Source organism: Pinus tabuliformis, chromosome J, assembly GCF_031772625.1.
Source record: "Pinus tabuliformis cultivar Carrire ecotype Pingquan chromosome J, CPIR1, whole genome shotgun sequence".
In the NCBI taxonomy this organism is placed as follows: Eukaryota; Viridiplantae; Streptophyta; class Pinopsida; order Pinales; family Pinaceae; genus Pinus; species Pinus tabuliformis.
This window is the reverse complement of record NC_142295.1, coordinates 244,013,871-244,035,083: the sequence shown is the minus strand read 5'-3', so window position 1 is coordinate 244,035,083 and position 21,213 is coordinate 244,013,871. Positions and strand designations below refer to the sequence as shown.

At 40.5% G+C, this 21,213-nt stretch overlaps 1 protein-coding gene across 1 annotated transcript in view; it reads left to right on the top strand.

Annotated features, from left to right (window-relative positions):
* The window catches only part of LOC149226677 (protein CROWDED NUCLEI 4-like), a 212,842-nt gene extending 192,532 nt beyond the window's left edge, over positions 1-20,310 (top strand). The window contains exon 6 of the mRNA XM_089380267.1: positions 20,179-20,310. Within this exon, the coding sequence (XP_089236393.1) occupies positions 20,179-20,310 (132 nt within the window). The remainder of the gene's footprint in view (positions 1-20,178) is intronic.
* The last annotated feature ends 903 nt before the right edge of the window (positions 20,311-21,213 follow it).

Genomic DNA, 21,213 nt, shown 5'->3' with positions numbered 1-21,213 from the left:
GCCAGTTTCGGCACCCAGATTGTACTCTGATATTGCTTAATAAGAAAACCCTCAAATAGCTGCATCGGTTTTCCCACATTGGGTTTTTTTGGGGACATTAGTCCAAAAATAATGGTGTCATATGGTGTGTTTGTTTTTGTTTCTTTTAGTTGATGATTTGTAATATGTTGAGCATGTACTAGTTTTTATTTTCAGTACTTACATTGTAAATAACTTGTTAAAGTAAATAACAAGTGGGTAGGAATAAATCAGATAAAGTGCATGGAGGGTTTCTAACTAAGTAAACTTAGAAACTTCAACATTGTTTATCCACATCCTTGGGTTAGGGCCCAAAAGCTTGGCCCTGAAGGTTGATGTAGCTGAAGAAAATTTAAAAGTATATAAAGCCATAATGAATGGAAATGATAATGCCAAAGATGGCAGGGTCGCTATTTAGTGCATGGGAAAAGCCTAGCATGAGCTCTAACCCCTAATTAGCCATTACCCATTTCCTCAAAGCATTTAATGCTTCATCTCAAATAAAAGAACTCTTGAATGCCCCAATTCCATTGAGAGAGAAAATGCTACCTCTTAAAGTGTTATTGGCAAAAGAGCTTAGGCTCCTAAGCTATGCACCAAATAGAAAAATCATTAAAGTAAAAGGTGCACTAGAAGGGTGGAAAATGTTGGTTGAGGAAATGGATAACTCATGCCACCATGATTTCTCCTTCCTTACATCATTACACTTGATGTTGGACCCCATTAGCTAGTCTCATGGCTGTGGCACGTGCTTTGAAGTCTCTCCCACTCCACAACCACCATTATCACATACACCTATGGATTGATGGGATAACTTGGGACATGGCACTCTCTTTGGGGCTTGGAAACACCTGATAGGGTTGTTGAGCTAATCATCCCTAACATAAGTGAGGTAAATTGTTTACAGGTCATGATCTAGTTAGACATTTGAAAGTGCGTTTTGTGTGAATTATTCTTGTGCCCTTAACATTAGATATGGTCCACTATGATGCTTTAATGGTTTTAGTCCCTAATGATGTCCATCTCACTTGATATTGAGAGGTTTTTTTAGGTGTTGTTCTCACAGCAGCAGAGCTCCCTTGAGGGATGGGCCTGATCCTCTTCTACTCCACTTCATAGGACATTTTGCCCATTCTAAGAGTAGGTATGACATTGATGCTTTAGCGTTGACCCTCCAAATATTAGCATTAGGAATTGAGATGATTCCACATGGTACTACATCCCTTCATGTATCTCCAGATGTTGAAATGTTGAGCCATAGATCCAGTGTTCCACCGAATTTCCGGGACGGGGAAACGTGGGAGCGGGGATACACACAAGGGAGACGCAGATAAGAAATCCCAAAATTTAGGGAATTTTCAGGAAACGGGGGGACATCAAAGTCATAAAACTATAAAATTAAAAATTATTAAAAATTTAATATATAAAACTAAAAAATAAAATACCAAAAATATGTCAATAACTAAATAGAAAATCTTAATAATTATGAAATGCACATCTAAAGACTAAATATGATCATCATTACATATTAGACTATTATCATTTATGAATTATCAATGATCATTTGACATTTCTGCATTGTAAATCTAAAAGTAAATTACTAAATTGAATCCTTCATTTGACATTATGCCATGTTCCATCTAAATTCATCATTTGACAATTGAAATTATGCAATGCACATCAAATTTTCAAAAACGATAAAAAGTAAATTCATCATATGACAATGACAATGACATTATGTTGAAGTCTAAAATAACCATAGAATACTAAACTAAAAGTAAACATAGAAAGGACTCGACAGTGAAATACTAGTAAATTTCTCAAAAAGTTCTAAATAATATTAATAAATATTAAGTTTTAAGTTTTAATATATTTTTTTGTTATTGTTTTTAATTTTTTTTTAAGTTTTAAATTTTAATATAATTTTATTTATTTATTTATTTTTAAAAAATTCAAGTTTTGACAAATTTTAAGTTTTAATATAGTTTAATTTTTTTCATATATTTAAATTTTTATTTGTTTTAAAATTTTAATCTTTTAAAAAAATTATTAGACAAAAAAATGGGGGGACGCATATGCTGTTGAAGTTTCTAAGTCTACTAGTTAGAAACCATTCATGCACTTTACTGATTTATTCCTACCTACTTGTTTCGTTACTTAACTAGTTATTTACAATGTAAATACTGAAAATAAACACTAGTACATGCTCAACATATTATAGATCATCAACTGAAGGAAACAAAAACAAGCACACAAAATGACCCCGTTATTTTTGGACCAATGTTCGCGGAAAAACCCAATGTAGGAATACTGGTGCAGTTATCTGAGGGTTTTCTTATTAAGCAATTTCAGAGTACAATCTAAGCGCCAAATCTGGCTTACCCAACAGAGAATGCCCTTGGCAGTAGTACCTCTCAGTCTAAGACAAATGTCCTGCCTGAAACCTCAGATAAATCCTTTGGCACAGTGTTGCGGGGGAGCGCCCCCCCCCCCTCGCTCCCGCTCCCGATCCGCGCTCCGGGCGGGAGCGGGTCGGGAGCACGCTCCCGAAATCGCTCCCGATTTCGGGAGCGCGCTCCCTAAAAAAAATTTCGCTCCCTGCCTTTTCGGGAGCGTTTTGCCTTTTTTGCCTTTTTTTTTTTGTAGTAATGTTCGAAATGCAATTTTTTTTGAAAGAAACAAATAGTTTTTGAGTGGGGCAACTTAATGATCAAGTCTAGGCCCTAGTATTGATATGCTATTCATGGTAATGTTAAATTCTTAAAGTAAAAGTGACATTTTCTTTAATTTTCATTTTCATCCTTTTACTTAAATTTTTAACATTACCATGAAATGACTCAGGATGTTTGAGAGTGGTTTCGTCCTCATTGGATTTCATATGGAGAAAGTAGAATTTTAGATTTCATTCAAAATCCAGCAGACTTATCAGTTTTTCAGGATTTCAGGATTGGGGGATTGCAATGTTTCCATTGAATTCTGTCATGTATTAGGGTATGGAACTCATATTTAATCAAGAGTACCAATCCCTCTATGTACCTTGATGTTAGTGACATTGGTTGTCGAACTCCTCTATCATGACCCTTCTAAAAATGTACGCATCACTCAAACAAAATCTTGACTTGACATGCTATGCTTTTTCTATCTTATGTTAATGCTTAGAGGGTGATATTAATGACAAAGATCCCTATACAGATACAAAGGTAATGACAAAGATACCTCTGGATATTAATGCTTGGAGGGTGATATTAATGACAAAGATCCTGATTTTGCAACAAGACTAAAAAATTAGACATTTCTCGTGGTGGCAAGAGGCCCAAGCATAAGAAATAGATAATAGATTTACTTCTCTTCTCTAGTTTCTAGTAGCTTTTATAACTATTGACTCTTTCATATTTATTATGATATTTTTTTAAACAATATATGACAATTTAAGTTTGAAGTTGGCAATTATAACTCATTAGTAATAAATTATGAATATGATGCTTCATGAAAGTTGAAAGTTGTTTCATTTCGTTTCATTTTATAACATTTCATTTCATGTTAGATATTATTTGTTGTAATGGTTACACTTAGCTTACAAGTACAACTTTGGTGATCAATGATGATAAATGTTATATATTGAATTTTGAAAGCTTGAAACTTTAAGATTGATGAATCATGAGACTCAATATGTTGTATGTTACTATGTTACTAACTTGCGGACGTGGTTGATGAAGATTATAACTTCTAGATGATTGTTGTTATATGGTTCAATCTATGCTTTTTTATGTTTTTTATATCTAATTCATCATTCTACATGTTTTTGTTGACATATATGTATCAAAAATTAAAAAATATAAAAAATATATATATTTTTAAAAAATCGCTCCGGGATTCGCTCCCAAACCGGGAGCTTCTGAAAATGGTCGCTCCCGCTCCCGCTCCCAAGTAACATTGCTTTTGGCAGTTCCTCAGCTCCAATCTGCACCAGAAATCTCAGTGTCAGCCTCTCTCTACCCAGCGCTGGAACTGTGTCACCCTGAATGTGTCTGCGTCAGCCTTAGGAGGCCCTGTGTCAGCCTTCTGGCCCTCTGTGTTAGCGACGCTGGCCTCTCTGAAGCATTGCGCAGCTCCTAGCTACCTCTACGTGGCCCTGCGTGAGCCCTAGCTGCTACTACGTCACTCTCTCTGGCTCTTGCACTGATCTCCTGGCACTATCTCTGCCTCTCTGTACTCAATGCCCCTCAGCTGAAACTCCGATCACTGATTCTATCTCTCTTAGCAAACCCCTCTCTAGAGAATAGAATCACTAATCATCTAGTGTATTCTCCAAGTGACCCTCAAGCCTCCTCTTATACTTTTCCTATTGACATATCAACGGCTGAGATTAAGTCCCTAATCAACGGCTAAGATTAGATCTGGCTTGATCCATGTCTTTTGGACCATCCTAACACAAATTCATATTAATACACATTAATATTTTATTTTCCCTAAGTTTAGACTTAGGGACTCCATTAAAAATATTAATTACTTTAATATCTCCTGATCTGTTTAGAATTTGCCCAAACCCTTTCTGGGTATTGGAGATCTCATATGCCCCAGCCTCTCCACAAAATTTTGTGGCTAGAGCACATCCGATTCTACCCAAAATCAACACTCCCTCTTAGCGAGGACTGTGTTCTAGGCTCTAGCAATACTCCTCACTGAGTACTACTCTGATCATCCGGCATCGGTACCTGTACTGATGCTAGGAATTCCTACCCAACATCCTCTGCACTACTGCCTCCTGTACTGTTGCCCATGGTTCTGTGACTGCCACCGCTGCATCTATATGACAGCTCCCTCTGCATCCATGTTGCTGCTGGTCCTTTCTCCCAGCATTACATCCTCACTGCACCTCCTCTCATCATGTTGCATCGTGCCGCCCACTGCTACACTGCAACTCAGTTACTGAGAAGTAAGTAACTAACCCCCTATTGGGCTAGAGACACCCACTGATGCTGAAGCTCCCTCCGCCGCTGACAAGTGCCCCCTCTCTGACCTCTGCGCTATTGCAACAACTCTCCTGCATATCGCACCGTTGCACACCTCTTTGTGTTGTCCTGCACTGGTGCAACACTACTGTACCTCTCGCACTGCTGCAGCCTACTAGCCTCGCGCTATCTCGAGACTCCTGCACTATAGCTCTCTGCTGCCCCATCTGCATCCATCTCTACTCACCCAGCCAGTCCGGCTACTCCTCATTAGGGCTCCCATACCAAGGTCTAATCCAAGAGGCTGGGTACCTTAAGGATCGTGCCCCTCATCGCCTGTAGTCCATCTGACTACAACTCAATGTCTCCCCACTTCCGCTCAAGTAGTGCATGTGCACTCATGGCACAGTCATCGTTTGTCAAAACTTCCTTCTCTGCCCGTGCTGGTGCTGCCTTAGTCTCGGAAGACTCTCCCTTACTTTTCTTCCTTGGACACTGGGCTGCATAATGAACTAGCTCCCCATAGTGGAAGCACTTGATCTTGGAGAGATCTTTCTTCTTCCACTTCTCCTGCTTTTCCTCAGATGCTAGGGCCACATCCTCCTCCTCCTACTTGACCTTGATCCCTTTGCTACTGCTACTTGTCTTCGACTGCCCTCTAATCTCTTCCTGGTGAAGAGCTGCCCACATCTGGTCCCAAGGTGGGAGAGTCCCTCTGCCCAGGATACTCTGAACAAATACTTCCCAATATTTTGAGACAGCACTTAGGGCTATCCTCACCATAAGCTCCTGATCCGGTGTCGCTCCTATAGCAGTCAACTGGTCTCGGATCTCATTTAGTCCTCCGAGGAAGGTGTCAATCGATTGACCCTTCTTCATCTGATACGACCTCATCTGGTTCTTGAGCAACATTCTTCTCTCCACAAAAGTATGTTGGTACAGCTTCTTGAGAGCCTCCCACATCTCAAATGATGTTTCCTTCTCGGCGATATGTGGTACCCTAAGTTGCAGGAAACGTTGGAGAAGGGTTCGTTTCTGGCCGGAAACGAAACGGAAACAAGGAAACTCGTACCGTACGGCTTGGAAACTCGTTTCCAGCCGTACTGTCCCATTTCTCGAGGAGGAAACGTGGCCAGTACAGTCGGAAACGCGTTTCCAAGCCGTACGATGGAGTTTCCTCTTCTAAGTTGACTTTTTCTTGTATTTTTTTTTATTTTTTCATTTCTTATTTTTTATTGGGTGACTAAAATATCTTCTTGATGCTTCTAGATGCCTCTGAAGTTTTAAAAAAGAGGATTTTTTGAGTGGGGTAGCCTAATGTTCAAGCCTATGGCCCTAGTGTTGATATGCAGATCATGGTAATGTTAAATTTTTAAAGTAAAAGGATGAAAATGAAAAATAAAGTACTTAAATTTTTAACATTACCATGAAATGACTCAGGATGTTTGAGAGTGGTTTTGCCCTCATTGGATTTCATATGGAGAAAGCAGAATTTTAGATTTCACTCAAAATCCAGCAGACTTATCTGTTTTTCAGGATTTCAGGATTGGGGCGATTGCAATGTTTCCATTGGATTTTGTCATGTACTAGGGTATGGAACTTGTATTTAATCAAGAGAACCAAGCCCTCTATGCAGGGGAGACTCCCAATAATCAAGAGCACGTAGGGTACTAGGGTATGTAACTTGTATTTAATCAAGAGCACTAAGGTCGTTCGACTATGTAGGAGGAGACTCCAAATCAAGCATGAGACAAGAAATTAGAAATTTCTCATGGCTGATTTTGGATATTGCTATTTTCATTATGTGATCATTCATGAGTAAATGTGATGTAAATTTAGAAACTTATAGTTTATGCATTGACAATTGACAATTTAATCATAATGTAATAAATTAGAATGTATCATATATGCTTTATGATTGTACATATTTCTTAAATGTCCTAATATATATATATATATATATATATATATATATATATATATATAGATATTGCGTTTTCCCGTTAATTTGGGGGGGGTCACGTTTCGTACCCATGCCTGTTTCGGAAACTCATACCCGTTTCCCCATTTCGTGCAACTTAGGTGGTACCACATGATCCTTGACCTTGTCAAGGATAATGCACTTTTCCCTCGCCATCGCCTCTTCGTACCTGTCATTATCATTGGGGTTGACTAGGACAGCTATTACCTTCAAGGCAAAGTTCTTGACATAATTCCTGTCAAGCACTGATAAGATTCTGGCCTTCCAGACTGCGAAGTTTGATGCTTTGTCCAATCTATCATGGTATCTTACCCTGTGTTGTGCCATGATGCTCCTCTACTTCCCTCCTGGAAGTTCTTTGTTCGACTTCTCTAAGTCTCTACTTCCCGTCTGGAAGTTCTCTCGGTAACAACTCCTTTGGCCCTACTCTATCAGGTATTGTTCTGACTACAGTACCTCATCATCTCCACTCTGCAATATTCATGTAGCCTTCTAGACCCCAGCAACTGCCTCTTTGTGAACTGTGTCAACCCCTCTCTACCTGACGCTGGCTCTGCGTCACCCTGGATGGGTCTGTGTTAACCCTGGGATGCCCTGCGTCAGCCCTCTGTCCCTTTGCGTCAGCAATGCTGGCCTCTCTTAGGCTCTGCATAGTTCCCGGCTTCTTCTGCGTGGCTTTGGCTGGCTCTGCGTCACACTTCCTTGGCTTCTGCGCTGCTAGAAACAACTTCTGTCACCTCGGGACAACTGTTTTATGCTGCTATTGTTCCGCTCGGCTGATGTCCTTTAGTTCTTCTGTGATCTGCAATCGCACTCTGATACCGTGTTTAAGTTTCTAAGTTTACTTAGTTAGAAACCCTCCATGCACGTTATCTGATTTATTCCTACCTACTTGTTATTTTCCTTAACAAGTTATTTACAATGTAAATACTGAAAATAAACACTAGTGCATGCTCAACATATTACAGATCATCAAATGAAGGAAACAAAAACAAACACACAAAATGACACCGTTATTTTTGGACCAATGTCACTGGAAAAACCCAATGCAGGAAAACTGGTGCAGCTATCTGAGGGTTTTCTTATTAAGCAATTTCAGAGTACAATCTCGGTGCCAAATCCGGCTTACCCAACAGAGAATGCCCTTGGCAGTAGTACCTCTCAGTCTGAGACAAATGTCCCCGCTGAAACCTCGGATAAACCCTCCGGCAGTTCCTCAGCTCCAATCTGCCCCAAAAATCCCAGCGTCAGCCACTCTCCGGACTGTGTCAGCCTCTCTCTGCCTAGCACTGGCCCTGCATCACCCTGAATGGGTCTGCGTCAACCTTAGGAGGCCCTGCGTCAGCGTTCTGTCCCTTTGCGTTAGCAATGCTAGCCTCTCTGAAGCACTGCACAACTCCTAGCTGGCTTTGCGTGGCCCTGTGTGACCCCTGGCTGCTACTACGTCACTCTCTCTGGCTCCTACGCTAATCTCCCTGCACTATCTCTGCCTCTCTGTCTCTCTGTACTCAATGTCCCTCAGCTGCAACTCCGATCACTGATTCTATCTCTCTTAGCAAACCTCTCTCTAGAGAATAGAATGACTGATCATCTGGTGTATTCTCCAAGTGACCCTCAAGCCTCCTCTTATACTTTTCTTGTTGACATCTCAACGGCTAAGATTAGATCTGGCTTGATCCATGTCTTTTGGACCATCCTAACATAGATTCATATTAATACACATAATATTTTATTTTCCCTAAGTTTAGACTTAGGGACTCCATTAAAAATATTAATTATTTTAATATCTCCTTATCTGTTTAGAATCTGCCCAAACCCTTTCTGGGTATTGAAGATCTCATGTGCCCCAACCTCTCCACCAAATTTCGTGGCTAGAGCACATGACAATATTTTCTGAAAACACAAATTTAGAGATTTCACAACTGCTGAACCACTTGTTCTCTGGTACCCAAATTTTAACACTCCCTCTTACCGAGGAAAGTGTTCGTCATGACTCCCATCTTGTCTCTGAAGAATACATGCTTGCCCCGTGGTAAGGCTTTGGTGAAAATGTCTGCTACCTGCTCATTTGTGGAAATGTACTCAAGCTTGACAACTCCCTTTTGGACATAGTCTCTACTGAAGTGATACTTGATCTCAATATGCTTTGACCTGTCGTGAAAAACTGGATTCTTCATGAGTTTTATGCAACTCTGATTATCACAATAAATTATTGAAGGTCTCAATGCTTGACCAAATAGACCAAACAACATCTTGCGAAGCTATATGGCCTCACAATTAGCCAAACTAGCAACCATATACTCTACCTCAGCTGAGCTCAATGCAACTGTCTGTTGTTTCTGGCTAATTCACGACACAACTGCCGAACCCAACCCAAAACAGCACCCAGAAGTACTCTTCCTATCTGAAGCACAACCTGCCCAATCTGAATCTGTGTACCCTGTCAGTCTCACTCCATCACCCTGTCTATAATCCAAACCAAAATCCATAGTCCCCTGCAAGTAACGAAGAATGTGTTTTGCAGCCACCCATTGCACTCTCCTGGGCTCACACATGAAGTGAGTCATAGTGTTAACTGCAAAACATATATCTGGTCGAGTGTTGACCAAATACATCAATTTACCAATCAACTGTCTATATAGAGTAGGATCCACCAACTCGGAATCAGAAGCATGAAGCTTCTTCCAGTTAGTGATCATAGGTGTAGACATGGGTTTGCAGTCTTCCATGTGAAATCTGCTAAGAATATCCACAATGTACTTCCCTTGTCCCAGGAAGGAATGCCCCTCCTCCTACCACACCTCGAATCCCAGAAAATAATGCATCAAGCCGATATCCTTCATCTCAAACTTTGAAGCAAGATCTCTCTTGCAGCCCTCAATGAGTCTCTTTGCACTAGTGATGATCAAGTCATCAACATACAAAACCAGAATGAGAGGCTTCTCACCAACCAGAATGAAGTATAGGTTTGGATCAGCCTCACTCTTTGTGAAACCCAACTACTGCAAGTATGTCTCAATCCTCGAGTACCAAGCTTTAGGAGCTTGCTTCAAGCCATAGAGTGCCTTTTTCAATTTGCATACATGGGAATCCTTCCCATGCACCTCAAAGCCCTGCGGCTGCTCAATATAAACCTCTTCCTGAATGAAGCCACTGAGAAATGCAGTCTTCACATCCATCTGGTGGATCTTCCAACCCATCTCTACTGCGATCGATATAATGGAGCGAATAGATGTATACCAAGCTACGAGAGCGAAGGTCTCCTCATAGTCAGCGCCCTTTACTTGTGAGAATCCTCTTGCCACAAATCAAACCTTGAACTTCTCGATGTTACCATCTGTAGCATGCTTTATCTTGTAGAGCCATCTGGAAGTAACGATTGATTTACCTTTAGGCCTCGGCACTACCTCCCAAACATCGTTCTTCATAATATAAGAATACTCCTCCATCATGGCCTCTCTCTAAACTTGCTAGCTAGCTGCCTCCTCATAACTAGAAGGCTCGGAGTCAACAATGCTTGTTACCAATGCCATGTAACTACAGAATTGCTCAGGTGGTTTACTCTCTCTAACTTGTCTCTTTGGGCCAGCAACTGATGTGGCCTCGCGCAAGGTATCTTGAAGCCACTTGGGCTTCCTCTTCCCTGAGCACACTTCTCCCACCGGAGTGAAAGAATCCTCATCATCATCAAAAGCCTGAACTCCTAAAACACTGCCAACTGACCTCATGCCTGAATCTGTGCCTGTAGATGCTGAAGTATCATCCAAACTGTCCATTAGTGGACTACCCTGTGAACTTCTCTACAGACTGCCCTACATGCTGCCCGAAGAACCAACCACCTGAATATGAGAGCCACTGCTCACTGATGGACCTGACACTGTAATCGATGTACCCCCTAATCCCTGACCACAAGATCCCTGTGACTGACTTAGTTGTTCCTGAGGGTCTAGTGACTCTGGATACTCTAACTCCCGTGACCTCCTAAAATCTCTCTCCTCCTTGAACTTCACATCCCGCCTAACAACCACTTTCCTCTGCGTAGGTATATAAATTCGATAAGCTTTCGAGGTCTCACTATAACCCACAAAGATGCCCTTGTCTGCAGTGGGCTCTAGCTTGGTCTCGTTCTCCTTGGGGACATAGGAATATGTAAGGCACCAAAAGATACGAAAGTGCCCAACATCAGGCTTCTTCCTAGAAAAAGCCTCCTCCGAAGTCACATTCCCCAAGGCACGATGTGGACTCCTATTCTGCAAGTACATAGCAGTGTTGTAGGCCTCTGCCCACAAAAATAAAGGTAACCCTTAACCATGAAGCATGGCTTTGGCAGCCCCTGGAATGGATCTGTTCTTCCTCTTCGCAACCCCATTCCGCTGGGGGTAGTAAGGAACTATGAACTCCCTTCTAATGCCTGCCTCAACACAAAAATCAACAAACTCACCAAGGGTATACTCCCCTCCATTGTTCGACCTTAGGACCTTGATCTTCCTACCTGTCTGGGTTGCCACAAGAGCTTTGAACTCTTGAAACTGCTTGAAAACCTCACTATTGGTCTTCAAGAAATAAATCCAGGTCTTACTGGAGTGGTCATCAATGAATAAAACATAGTACTTATAGCCACTCAAGGATACATGAGGCATCTGACCACTCACATCAGTATGAATCAAGTCAAGGATCCCGGTTGCTTTGTGATCATTGCTGGGAAAAGGGGATCTGGGAAACTTCCCCATAGCACATCCTCTGCATACATCAAGGTGATTAAAACTGAAATCTGGCACACCAGTGGTGATCTCCTACAATGTACTCAAGGCCCCATGATACATGTGCCCCATCCTGCCGTGCCAAATCTCACACAACTCCGAACTGCCAGATTTGTTGTTGGTCCTGTCTCGATTGCTGCTACTCAATGCCATCAGGGACTGAAATGAGAGCTTGTACAGCTTGGCATGGCGCACACCAATCTCTGTAGCTGAAGAAGCTAGAGTTCCGCTAGGATATATAAGCACCTGCCCTCTCCTAAATAACACATCATATCCTCTGTCCTCAAGTGCTGAGACGGATATCAGGTTCTTCTTTATTCCAAGCACATATAGAACATTTGACACTTTCAAGGGAGGATTGGGTCCCCTATCAAATGTCAATGTCCCCACACCAACTACTCTAACAATGCTATCGTCACCAAGTACTACCTCCATATTAGTATCACCCTCTGAAAGCTCTGAGAAGTACTCTCTGACTCCTGTCATGTGGCGAGAAGCGCCACTGCCAACATACCAAATGATAGAAGATGATATGCTAGTAGCGGGGAGTGCACACTCCCTCTGAACCTGTATGGCAAGTGATCTTGCACTAGTGGCCTCACAAGCTATGAACCCAAACTCCTGATCAAAGCTCTCTGAGAAGCTCTCTATCTCTATAGAAGCTGCCATGGGTTTGTCTCTCCCTTTCTTGTTCTTCTTCTTTGGACACAACAACATAGTGTCCCAACTTTTGACAATTCCAACATTTGACTTTGGAATAGTCCTCCTTGTTCCACTGCTTGCCTTTACCTTTGCCTTTGCCTCCACTGTTGGAAGCTTACTTCTTTGATCTACCTTTCTTGCCTCTTGCTAACAATGCCACATTGTCATCCTCCTGCACTTGTTTGGCTGCTCCAAAATGGTTCTTTCTGATCTCATTCTGAATGCAATCATCCCACAACCTCTCCCAATCGTGAAGGTTTTCCCGTGCAATAATGCCATCCACAAAATTCTCCCAAGTCTTGGGAAGACCATTCAAAGCAATCCTCACTAACTCAGCGGGTGCAATGATCTCACCTACGGCTGCCAACTCATCTCTCGCTAAAGTGATCTTTGTGAGGTATGTTGTAGCACTGTTAGTCTTAGCCATTTTAATGGCCTTCATTTTCTCCTCTAGGACCATTTTTTTGTTTTCATTTGAGCTCTGGTAAAGATTGGTCAACGTTGTCCACATCTCATGTGCACAAGTCTTTCCTCTCACATGAGGAATGACATGGTCTTTGATTCCTTCCAGAATCAATCTTTTTTCCTTAACATTCTTTTTGTTAAACTCGGCCAACTGTACAGGGTCAGCTACTCGGTTCTGTGTGGTATTTACCATAATGCCCCAAACTTCTGCTTCCTCAAAGATGCTCTGGATTCTCTCCTTCCATGCACTGTAGTTTTTCTGACCATCCAACTTGTCATCAACTTTCAAACCCAAAGACATGTTTCACTGTCCTACCAAATTGAAATTTTCAAATCTGTGGTAAAGGTTTCTGTTTTCTATGTAAAAATCAACTTTATATAATTTTCACTTTGTTGTCCCAAACTGCACTTTTCAGCGAACTAAGCTCTGACACCATGAAGAATTTTCAACCCCCACTCGGGTTATCAGTTTTCCTTATCACTCCATGCATTTAGTTTTAAATCCAAGCATGATAAAAATTCTAAAATCTAGAAATGAGAATATTTTGTGAAAACACAAATTTAGAGATTTCACAACTGCGAAAATTGCAGAAATAAAACATAGAAAAATTATGACAACCACACAGAAAATAACACAGTGATTTTGGTCAATGTGACCTTGGAAAAACCCCTTACAACTCTTGGGGAAAACCAGTTTGAGAGCTCCAGCAACCACAAATTAAACCTTATCTCAATTTCTGTACTTGCACTCTGCCTCGAAAATCGTGCCAATCAACAAACAACCAAAACATAAATTTTCCAACAATAAAATAACATTAAATGTTGTACGGCCAACCTCGAAAAATGTGCCCAAAACTTGTATGGACTGTACAAACTATATGGATTTCAGCAGTACGTTGCCTCAAAATTTGTGCCCAAATCTACCTCGAAATTCGTGCCCTTGCTGCTGTCCCTCTTCCTCGATTTTTGTGTTGTCCCTCTTCCTCAATATCTGTGTCTTTCTCCTGCTGTACAGTTTTGCCTTGGGATGCATGCCAATAAATGTTGCTGCCCAGATTTGCTGAAATGTCTTCTTGCTGCTCTCCTTCACTTCCTCACTGTTCAGAAATTTTTTCCTTGCTCTCTCTTCTCTTTCTCTCAAATGCTCATGAAAGAATGAATTGATCTTTTCTCTTCTCTTCTCCTTTTACTCTCTAAATGACCTTTTGGGTTACCCTAAGATCTAATGGCTGAGATTCATTTAGATCTAGGGATGAGAATAAATGTGCATTTAATTCTTACTTTCTATTTTTTAACTCACCCACTTAAATAAAGACCCACTTAGCCTTTTATTTCCATAGTCACTTTTTCACTTTCTAATTCTTCATTGACTTTAATAAAGTCACCTTTAAATTAGAATGTAACTGTACCACTTATAAAATCACTTCTAAATTAGAATGTAATTTTACCACTTATAAAGTCACTTTTAAATTAAATTGACTTTACCACTTATAAAGTCACTTTAGGAGAAAAGTACAAATAAATTTGGACACTTTTAACTAGGCCAAAGATCAAAGCCTTAGGGAACCACTTGTCCTCTGGTACCCAAATTTTAACAGTACCCTTGGCGTCCCCCCGTTCCCCTTGTCTCCCCCCTTGCGTCCCCTCGACGTACCCCCGTCCCTTCTGTAAAGGAGTCGCGTTTCGTCGCCAAAAAAACGTCCCCCCAAAGTTTCCCCGAGTTCCCCAAAAAGGGGACGTGGGGGAAACGTTTCCCCGTCCCTGGAGCGTGGGGGAGCGCCGAGGCGCGTCCCCCACCCTCGGGGATGTTGAAATTTCTAAGTATAACCCGTTAGAAATTTTCCTGCACTATCTGGTTTATTTTGCCTACTTGTCTAATCACTGAACAAGTTATTTAACCATATAAATACTGAAATAAACACAATGCAGTGTCAACCATCTACAAATCATCAACTGAAAGAAATGGACAAACACACAAGGGACACTGTTAGTTTTGGACAATCGTCCCCGAAAAAACCCAACTTTGGAAAATTGGTGCAGCAGAAGGGTTTTCTTATTAAGCAAATTTCTTGAGTACAACTGGGTGCCAAACTAGCTCACCCAACAGAGAAATCAATCTGGCAGTAATACCTCTCTTCGAAAGCAGATATCGGTAATTCTGCTCCATGAAATTCTCTCCAACGCCTCTCTGAGGCTCTGCATCAACCCTTCTAGCCTTTGTGTCAGCCTGGAACCCTCTGCGTTAGCCCTCTGATGCTCTGCACAGGCTCCCTGGTAGCCTCTACGCAATCCCTTAGGCCCTCTGCGTAGCTCCTGCTGGCTCTGTATAGCCTTCTTTGCCTCTCCGCTGGTCTTCCAACACTATTTTTGCCTCTCCTCTATGCACTCACTGCCCCTTGCTGCAACTCAGATCACTTGTTCGATTTCTCTCAGTGAACCCCGCTCCAGAAAATCAAACTGACTGATCAACTTGGTGCATCTCCAACTGACCCTCAGGCCTCCTCTTATACTTTTTTTGTTGAGTCTTCAACAACGGAGATTAAATCTCTAATCAACAGCTAAAATTAGATTTGGCTTGATCCATGTCATTTAAAACCTTCTAACCCAGTTTTATATTAATACCCATTAATATATAAAGTCAAAAAGGAACATAATATAAAGTCACAAGGAATCATAACATAAGCAACGAATACAATAAAGATATAAATGTTTTACATTAAAAGGAATTTGTTGTCAACTGTTAACGCAGGTGGCAGATGCCTGCTTAGACTTCAGCTAAAGTTTATCACCTTATCCCCTCGCTGGAGGAACCTCGAACAAGGGGTCACCGTTTGGAGGCAGAACATGATTCTATATAAGATGGGAAAGGCATTTCAGGAAGGGGAGTTCATTTTTGGGAGTTAGAGAGAATGTTGAGAAACTAGAGGAGATTTTGGGGAGGAGACGAGAATTTCTAACAGAATTACAAAGATTGAGCTTGATTATTCTTGAAATTTTGGGCACGGTGGCCAGAAGATTTTTCTTCTGGATCTAGGGACCGTACAGGTAGACCCCATATAGGCTAGGAGGTAAAGGGTGGTTTCATAACTACAATAGTGGGAAAAACCACAGTCTAAAACACCTTCAACTGATTCCAGGTATTTTTCTGCAATTTAAATTTTAAATTTTGATTCCTATCTGGTTAAAATTTGCATAGTCAAGGTTTTACAATTCACATGTATATATATGTTTTTCTTTAAAATATAATACTTTGTGTTTTTGGTAAACTTTTTTTTCTAGTTTTTTACTGGTTCCAGTTTTGGTTCGATTTCGACCAGTTCCTGGTCCACAAGGTTTTTCGATTCGATCACCAGTTCGGTTGGCTATCAAATGGGGAGAAATTTGTTCTCCTATGGGTTACCCAATTTTGGTGGGCACCATAACAATGACAACAAAACATAGGCATGCGAACTTTCTATGACAAGATAGGAAGTTTGGAAGTCATTTTTCTAAAAATGCTACTTCTATCCAAGTAGATCACCTTTCGTCATTCCATCTTCAAACAATTCAACATCCTTGTAGAATGTGATTTGGGAATGACAAGCCTTTTACAACCCTCATTGGTATCTTCTTTTACTATCTTTTGTTGTCTTTTATGTGAAAATTTGGATGCCCAAATTTCTATTGTAGCAACTGATTACGTTTCTTCTATTTGTTAATTGTTGAATAAAATTATTTATTGTTTCCTACAATAAACACCGAAACTAATACACTGCAGCCTTCACCATTTAAATAAAAATGCGGAAACAAGAAACTCAGCAAGAAAAAAATACACAACACATCTACACAGTTATTTTTGGATAAATGTCGCTGGAAAAACCCAATGCGAAAAAACCAGTGAAGCAACTGAGGGTTTTATTATTATGCAGTGGTAATTTTTGAGTACAATTCGTTGGATGTCAAAATGGCTATCTGATACAAAGAGAAACTGGAAAAAACAAGTAATAAGATGTTCTCACCCTATCACTAGAAGAATCTGACACTGATATTGCTGGAGAACGGCCTCTGCATCCCCTTTGCGTCATCCTTTGCACAGAACTGCGTCAACCCCACGTAGTCTCTGTGCCACCTCTGCTAGGGACTGCGCTGCTCCTCCTTTAGACCCTTTGCTCACTAGAAACTTCGACTCAGTCTCACACCTCGACTCCCGGCTTCTGAAACTTGATTTCCTTTGCAAGAATTCGATCTCCGTCTAGGCTCTGCGCTGCCACTACGCCAGCTCTGCATGGGCCAACGTCAGCCTCTCTAGACATCATTCTGCCCTCTCTACCTTGTACTCTCAAACCGGGAAAATTTCCCTTCGAATACTATCCTTGCCCCTCATTGCAAAATATCACTATGAATTTCTCTCCAGCAGATGCTCTGCTTCAAAAACTCGATCTTCTGATCTCTACTCGATATGTTCTCCAAGTGCCCATCAATGTCCTTCTTATAATCCTCCAGTTGAGAACCAACGCCCCATATTATATTCTAATCAATGGCTCAGATGATTTGGATTCGACCTTTGTCTTCTTCTAGAAGTTTTACCCACAGTTAGATTAATACCCTTTAATTAATTATTTTAATTTCCTAAGTTTAGACTTAGGCACCCATTAAAAATAATAAATTATTTTAATAAAACTGTCTCTGGGTGGAATTTCTCAAAATGATTTATGGGTATTGGAGAATGCATGTGTCTAAGCCTCCCTGAAAATTTTGAGACTTAACTCACATCCGATACTACCAGAAATCAACATTTTCCTCCTCATAGTAAAATACTAAAATATACTACATATATGCATTTAGCACTAGTTCTTCTATGGAGAATTATTCTTTTGAATATATTTTCCTATCGCATGCTATTAAGTGAAAAACCCCTTTGTTTGACCTTCCTTGCTAAAAGGATTACAGGTTGGGTCATTCCTCCATCTGGAGTGAATCAAGACACAAATTCTCTTCATGTCCACAGCTAAGGCACTTCAAAACATTCATTCTTCTTAATTTGTTTTTAGGAGTGTTGTCGCACAAAGTGTCAAGGCACAGCGACAATGCTCAGAGTAAGGGCTATCACTCTAATCCTTACTCACTCCGTTTAGACTCTCTCCTAGTCCGTAATGCAAATGGATGAGGATAGCCTGTGGATCATAGGCTCTAGGAGACTTAAAGATGGACAACTTGACGAATGTAAATGAATCTCGATTAACTCAGATGAATAGATTAAACGCTAATGTAACCAACACACGACCACAAGATAGAAATGATTATAGACCAGTTCCTTTAATTTGAATTAACCAAAGACTAAATAAATGGCAAGATATCCCAAGTAATTTATATATGTGACGAATAGTGACAATCATAAATGATCAATGTAAACGCCCAAAACTGTAATACGCAAGAGATTCTAGATTTGAAATAATTTTCAATTAATGGCCCAGATCTAGAATTAATTAACTTTCTCCTATAGTCAATATGATTTAAAACATTTATCGCACCTTGACCATGGAAGAATCGTGAAAATTTAAGATTGAACACTTAACACCATAAACACCAAGGAATTTTAAATTAACACTTTAATTATTCCTTAGACAATTTGAAGAAGTAAAATAAATCAAAGGGTTAATAAATTAAAATTTTAATGGGCCATGGGCCACATTAAAATTTTTAATGTGAATGCACAAATCCCTTTAATTTATTTCACTTTTAAGTTTTTAGATTTTTTTAAATTTTTACAATTTTTTATATTTTTAGAATTTTAAATAAAAAATTAAAAAAAAAAAGGAAAAAAATCAAATGCCAAAAGTTTTTTTTTAGATTTTTTAAACTTGTATATTTTTGAGTCAAAACTAAAATCATAAATAAAAAAAATAAAAATGAAATGAAATCGAAGCAAAATTGTTAAGTTATGGTATGTTCTATGCTTATAACAGTTTACTTCTTTTTCTTATTATATTCCACAGATTAGCAATCACATGTGCATAAAGTAAAGTGCAGATAGAACATTAAACGATTGACAGAAAACAAGCCAAGACAAGAGACACAAGATGTGGCGGTTAGCCAGGGACAAACCCCACAATGTGTGGGGAAACCCTTTGATCAAATCTTCTTTTATCTTCAATAATTCAGCAAAGAGAAATAGTACAATAAATCTGATTTATATCAGTAGTAGCAAACCCTAGATCAGCAGCATCAACGTTAGCGGCTTCTTTATCAAATTAAGGCAAACAATATCTCACAAACCGACCGTCGGATTGACTTCATTCCACCACCAAAAGTTGCGGCTTCTAGAGGAGGTTCAGATGAACCTACAGTGCAGTTCAGATGAGGAGATCTTCTAGGCCACGCAGGTCAATCTTTACTTCTGCAGTTGCAGTGTCAGTTTCAGCAGTTTCTGGCTTCAAACTAGGGCAGTCGATATCTTGCAAACTGTTCGTCGGATTGACTTCATTCCACCACCAAAAGTTGCGGCTTTCAGAGGAGGTTCAGATGAACTTACAGCGCAGTTCAGATGAGGAGATCTTCTAGGCCACGTAAGTCAATATTTACTTCTACAGTTGCAACTTCAGTATCAGCAGTTTCCAGCTTCAAACTAGGGCAATCGATATCTTGCAAACCGTTCATTGGATTGACTTCATTCTACCACCAAAAGTTGCGACTTTCAGAGGAGGTTCAAATGAACCTACAGCGCAGTTAAGATGAGGAGATCTTCTAGGCCACGCAAGTCAATCTTTGGATCTGCAGTTGTAGCTTCAGGTTCAACAGCTTCCGGCTTCACATGTGTGAGAGAGAGACCCATTTCTATGCAGTAGAGAAGAGACTCATTTTTGCGCAATAGAGAGAGAGAGAGATGTGATAAGAAGAGTGAGTGAAAATGAAGAAAAGTCCTTTTATATTTATACACAATGTTAGTTTTTGAATAGATGCGACTGTTGGGCTTCTGAGCCTACATGAGTTGTAGGTCGGCTTGATAATAATTCCATAATCAAAATAAATTCATATCTCCTTGAATACTTATCGGAATCGGATGATCTCTATATCAATCCTACACCTCTCGACGAGAGGAATCTAATAAAAATATTATCAGCCATGAATAAGATGACCCACATGAAGTTTTGCCCTGGTTGCCAATTTTAACAAAAATAAAAGTGAAAACAAAGTCGAAATTCTTTAAACTTAATTATTCTAACTAAAGTCTTAGTTAAATGAAATAAAAATGAATGCACTAACCTAAAAAGAGAGACTAACACATACATAACAAATCGAGAGCTTTTTTGTTGTTATGTAGGTCTGCAAGTCGACGGAAAGAGCTGAGGGAGCTGCAGCGAAGGTTTGCGGACATGCAGTGAGAGGATGTCGAGGGTCAAGAGATGAGGGTCGAGCTATGCAGAGAATGAAGAATGAGCGATGGGCAGCGTAACTCGATGGAGGAATTTCGAGGGCGACAGGGGCTGTGGATAGGAGGAATAAGGCAGTGACAGAGGGTTTTGAAAGATGCTGGCAGATTGAGGTTTTGATGGATGGAGGGAGCTCGGGTATGAGATACTGCTGCAGAGAGGGATGATGAGAGATGGAATCACAAGGTTAGAGAAGGGTGCAGTGTATGGCATTGAATAGGAAATGGATACGCAGGAAGGAGCTACAGGTGATGGACTGACGCAGCAAAATGGAAGGACGATAGGAATGGCAAGCGATGAAGGAGTCGGTGTCAGGGAGATGGGTTGTAGCTGTGGGAGCTGCGGAAGGATAAGGCTGCGAAGAGAGGAGCAGGGACGACAACTTGATAGATGATGAGGGATGTGGAGAGGAAGCTGCAAGCCGACGAATGAGGGAATCTGCAATCAATGGGGATAAGGAGCAAGGTAGGAGTGCAGCAAGGATGGTTCGACGACAGCGACGATGAAGGATGTGGCTGACAAGATGGAGGTCTGAGGAAATATGACTGTGATCGCTGGAAAAGGATGGAGAAATGCAAAACGTGAGAAGGGTTTTGCTTGAGGAATAACACAGCAGAAGGGAAGAATAGAAAGGAAATGCGGACAGCAGCAGGACTGAAGTATGGAGCTGTGGGTAGACAAAAGTAACAAACGCAGGTAGGCAGGGGTAAAGAGACCCAAAAATTTTCCAGATTAAAAATTTTAAAACCCAAATGCAAACAATGAAAATTTCAAAAATTTCCAGAAATCCCCAAGATGAAGACAGTAAAAATAAATCCGAAATTTCCTGTTTAGAAAACCCTAGGCAGGAAAGAAACTGTAGCCCAAAACTTAAGATGAAGCTAGAAAAATTAATTTCATGCCAATGTGTTTTAATGCTTCAGATT